General features: G+C 37.0%; 1 protein-coding gene across 1 annotated transcript; it reads left to right on the top strand.

Moving 5' to 3' along the window:
* Positions 1-724: 724 nt before the first annotated feature.
* LOC137953817 (suppressor protein SRP40-like) lies at positions 725-4,196 on the top strand. Its single transcript, XM_068801330.1, has 5 exons — positions 725-866; positions 1,479-1,661; positions 1,746-2,927; positions 3,025-3,098; positions 3,983-4,196. The coding sequence occupies exons 2-4, from the start codon at positions 1,617-1,619 to the stop codon at positions 3,088-3,090; spliced, it is 1,293 nt and encodes a 430-aa protein (XP_068657431.1). The 5' UTR covers positions 725-866; positions 1,479-1,616; the 3' UTR covers positions 3,091-3,098; positions 3,983-4,196.
* Positions 4,197-4,908: the final 712 nt, after the last annotated feature.

Genomic DNA, 4,908 nt, shown 5'->3' with positions numbered 1-4,908 from the left:
GTCAACCAAAAACATTATTTAATATGAGAAAGTACTCGGTCGACTAAAAACTCCTTGACAAATGGAGTATTTTTTTTTTTTTTGTAGATAATAGTGGTGTAAACAATACATGAATGCAATGGAATGTGCTATTACGTATACCATTTTGATTACCATTCCAGTATTTTGTATTCGTTCCAACCGATTATTTTTTAATACATTCTGGTTCCTTTTATATACCTGGCTAATAACCCGGTAAATGGGTAAATAAATAAAAATAGTAAAATTTAATTAAAAATATATAATTATTAAAATTAGAAAAAACACTACAACATGTTTATAATATCTAAAAACAATTAAAAAATTATATAACAAGTCCTCCCATATAGGTATATTATAAAAATACCTTTAAATAATTGGTAAATAGGTACGAAATAGATATTATCCAGTTCGATTTAAAAGATAATAGAATGGTAAATGGAAAAAAATCGAATAATGGGATAAAATTGATCAGCATAGTGGAGAGAAAAGAGAGGTTGCTTGGTAAATATGCTTCTAAATTTCTATTTTATAATAATATAATAACCATTATTGGGAATATTTTTTTATTTAGTAAAAACCTTTTTAAGTTTTGTTTAAATTTTAGTCTTGCTGCTTAAATATTAGGCTCTAAGGGCACGTGTTTCCACCGGTTTGCTTTATAAGAACGTTCTATCGGTCTATTTCGTGGAGACGATAAAGGGCTCTCTTTCTCAGCCGAACGGAGAGAAATCGAAACCCTCTTTAGCTGCAACTCCTCTCGCGCTACTTTTTTTCCTTCCAATTCATTTCTTGAGACGGATATCGACGCATCTTTCTCCTTGCAAGTCTATTTGACATAGGTTCGGGTAAGTTTTTCTCCTCGTGTTTTCTTGCCCATTCTTTTGAACCTTAACAAACGAGCGAAAACATTTCTTAATATCTTTGAAAATTTAACAAATGTAGGCCTTAATTGAACCCGAATTTTCTCCCAATGTGTAGATTGATAAAAAGGGTCAAGTTCAATAACGGGGCTTCGCTTCAAAGGTTCTCGAATATGGGAACTATTTTATCAAATATTAGATCTATTTGTTTTGTATTGTGAATACCGCGAAGGGTGAAGATCATGCATGAAGTGTCGAAGCAAATGTCGGGATTTTCGGTAGTAGTATCAGGAAATTGCCTGACTGCTCTTATTAAAATAAGTATGAAATACCATTTAAAAAGTTGATTTGGTTGATGCATTTTTTTTTTTTTCTGTTGCGTTGAATCTTCTTGCACCATTGATTTACTCGATGGATAATGCTATATTTTGACTTCAATATTTGATGGTATTTAAATCAGTGAAAGTTGTTATTTTATGTGTATAAATCCGTCGTTTCTACCAAAAATCCATCGAACTTCATATCAGTGAATGTGGTGAACTGTTGCTACGGAAACCCTGTTTGCTAATTTACTCTTTTCCTTCTCTTTATTGGCAGGGAATTCGTGGCCTTAGGAGGGAGCCGAGGAGCATGTGATTCGTTGGTTCATTTTCCTGTTAAGAGAAATTCCTTTTGACATCTAACCTCTATTTTTCTTTATTTTATTTTCTTGCAGGCTCTTTGAACTGTTGGACTATGGGTTCTTCCTCCCACACGCGCCAGAAACCTCCCTCATCTAAGGTACACTGCCGTTTAATATGTCATATTTGATCATGTTAATTCCAGGGGTGCTCCGGTTTTCCAACACTTTATGGCCTTCATCAGGATAAGCCAAAGAAGCGTCACCGTGATGCTTCCCTCTTTGACTCGGAGGACTACTCTTCGTCTTCTGATACCGACAATGACTTCCGGAAGAAAAGAAAAGTTTCCAAGAAGACTAAGAAGCCATTGCGATGCTCTCCCAGCCGTGAGGACAGGAATAGCCGCAAAAGGAGAAGCTGCTCTGAGCAAAGTTCCAGATCAGTGAAAAGGAAGAAACTTACGAGAAAAAGGCGAAGACCTTCTCCAAGCAGTGATTCATGTTCAGCATTTTCAAGTTGGGACAGTAGCAGCAGTGATGCGATTATACATAAAAGGTCAAGGAGATCCACTCATAGGGTACGCCAAAAGGTAAAGAGCAGAAGAAGAAGCAGGTATTGCTCTCGCTCATCAGGGAGTTGTTCATCTTGTAGCAGAAGTAGCCATGAGAATTCACCTCCATATATTAATCCATGTGCTAATGTTAGCAAAATATTAAAGGAACAGGAGCAGGCAAATAGCCATATGGACGAGGCAAAAGTGGATGGTATAGAATCTAATGATTACTGCCCTTCTTCAAGAAGCAATGACAGTAACGAGGCAGGGAGAAAGGAAATGCAAGAAGTACATGCATCAACCAATATTTTAGAGGATGTTACAAATTTTGAGGCTTCTGTTTGTGTTGGAGATTCTTCTACTGATAATCTAGAAGCTCATCTAAGGCAAAAAGCTTTGGAAAATTTTGCAAAGTTTCGTTTCGGGCTTCTGGGTAACGGAAAATCTGTTGGGAATAATAATGATGCGAGTAGAATTTCCAAATCCATTTGGAGTGAAATACATGAATCTAGGGCTAGGGTGTCTGAGAACTTGACTGAAGGTAATGAAGTCTCCTTGGGTCTCAAGGATTGTAGAGGTTCTTCTAGTCAGCAGAGTCCTGTTGTCAAAGAGGATGCTGAATGTGGAGTAACAATGGAATCAGATGACAGAATGCCAGATGAGATCTCTCTCTCCAAAGCTATACCAGATGGGCAAGTTACAAAAATCCCCAAATCCACTATTGAAATTAGCAATGTCAGTGGGCTGGATGTTAAGGCTGTTGGTGGAACTGCTCCCAATGAAGCCTCAAATGAGGGGAAGGGAGGCGCTAAAAGTGATTCCCAGCTTGAGCAAAAGATGATGTCTGTCATGCGTGGTGGAGAACTAGTGCAGGTTCATTATTTTGGTTGATATTATAAATACAATGGTGGTTGTAGTTGTGGACATTAATTTATCTGCACACAACATTCTGATATAATGTATTTGACAGGTTAGCTATAAGGTGTTTATACCGAAGAAATCCCCAGCATTGGGAAGGAGGAATCTCCAAAGGTGAAATTTATGGTATGCATCCATCTCCTGTCTTAGGATTAGGGTTTAGAACAGTCTCAAGCTGATCTTTCTTGTCACGGAAGGATGTGCAATTTTAATCATACTGCATGTAAAAAAGTTAATCTTACTATTTCGATGAGAGTATCTGTTGTCAAGTGACCACACATTTCATGTTTCCATTGTTGCTATGTATCACAAATTTGTAAATAAAAAATCACATGTTCTGTTTCCATGATAGGGGAAGATCATCTCTTTCTCTTTCTCTCTGCTGATTTATCTCATGCTACATGCTTCATGCTCCATGCCCCTGATTGTTTTGTTCGCTTCTGTTGCTTTTGTTTTATGTCCTTTTTTTTTTTTTTCTCCCTTTGAGGCTATTGCCTTTCTTTTCATATTTGATTAAAATTCACGTCGGATTTTCGGCCCAGAAAAATTAAATTAAAATGAAAAATTAAAAAAAAAAAGGGGCAATCCATTTGTTTCCAAGTCTTATGAGACATTATGTTGTTTCTCAAAAGAAAAAAGAAAAAAAGTGAGAGAACTTGTGTTTGAATCTCATTTATACTAACTGATGTGTGTTTCTTTTCCATGCATAAATCTTGTCTCATGCATATTGTGAAGGCTTAATTTGTTAAGCCCACAAATCTTTGGAGTCTTTGGTTCCACTTGATTCCTCTTAATTCCTCTTGCCTTTAAAAAATGTTAAAAAGGATAAAAAAATGAGTTTCCTATTTCTCCAATAGGAAACTATGGGAAAATTAAAGTAAGAAACATTAAATTGGTTCTTCTTGACCACTTACCTCTTACTCCAACCTTATTTTTTTATTTTTAGAAAATTAATTTTATTGCTATTATAAACACAAACACTATAACTAATTTTCTTGTTGTTTTGCCAGCGGCACAAACTCAAGAAAACTGGCATGTCGAGCACTTGAACTGAATCAAATCTTTACCCAGAAAGTGGGAGATGGATAACTCATCTTAACTCTGATGACTTTTTAGGGGAAGCTGTAGTTTCTACTATAAATCATGTTACGGTGATTGTAAATAAGCTTGTGTCCATCCTAATGGAATTTCGTGCCATAAACAATCAGACAAAGTTTTCACAGATTTGTATATCCATGTTTTTTGGGGGGTCATCGAGGTACAAAACCTTAACCGGGTTCTTCCAAAACGAAGCAGAAACAAAGAAGATAAAAAGGAGATTGGAAAGTAAAATCATTTCGTTTTGTCCAATTATTGGTGACTGTCGGTTCTGTTGAAGTCCTGGTCGGGCGAGTGTTCATTTCCAATTACTGGAATCGTGTGCTTCTGGAGTTCTGGAATCTGCTCCTTATCCGTCTTAACATGCATTAAATTTGTGTCTGGAAAAATTCCAGCTTACTTAGGAGGTTTACCAGGTTCAATTAGTACTAATTAGACGTCGATTCAGGATCACTTGAGGAAGGTTAAAAAAAAGGGAGGAGATGGGCAGCAGTTCTCTCTCCTTCCTGATTACAATCTATACAAAGGGGAAGTCTTTCTTCTCTTCCTCCTTTCCCATGCAACATTGGAGGCAGGATTAGAGCCGATTTGCCTTTCGTTCTAACATGGAATGACTAAAGGGTAAGAAAAGAAAAGAAAAAGTATTATTTCTTTAGTGTACCAAGTATGGGAGACAAGAAAACTTCACAAGCTATCACTCTGTCTCGGCAAAGACCATGGGGCACTTGGCCCGAAAGTAACAGAGTCCTTTCCTTTCTCTATTACGGTCTGTCCGGCAGGGACGAAGAGCGATAAGCAGACACGTGGGGTACTGAGCAAAGCAGAGACGGATCAGGGA

The sequence above is a fragment of the Aristolochia californica genome, unplaced genomic scaffold (genome assembly GCF_029961685.1).
Source record: "Aristolochia californica isolate CCGP_79_NKW_82.1479 unplaced genomic scaffold, dmAriCali1.0.hap1 SCAF_16, whole genome shotgun sequence".
Classification (NCBI taxonomy): Eukaryota; Viridiplantae; Streptophyta; class Magnoliopsida; order Piperales; family Aristolochiaceae; genus Aristolochia; species Aristolochia californica.
This window is presented reverse-complemented; position numbering and strand designations above follow the sequence as displayed.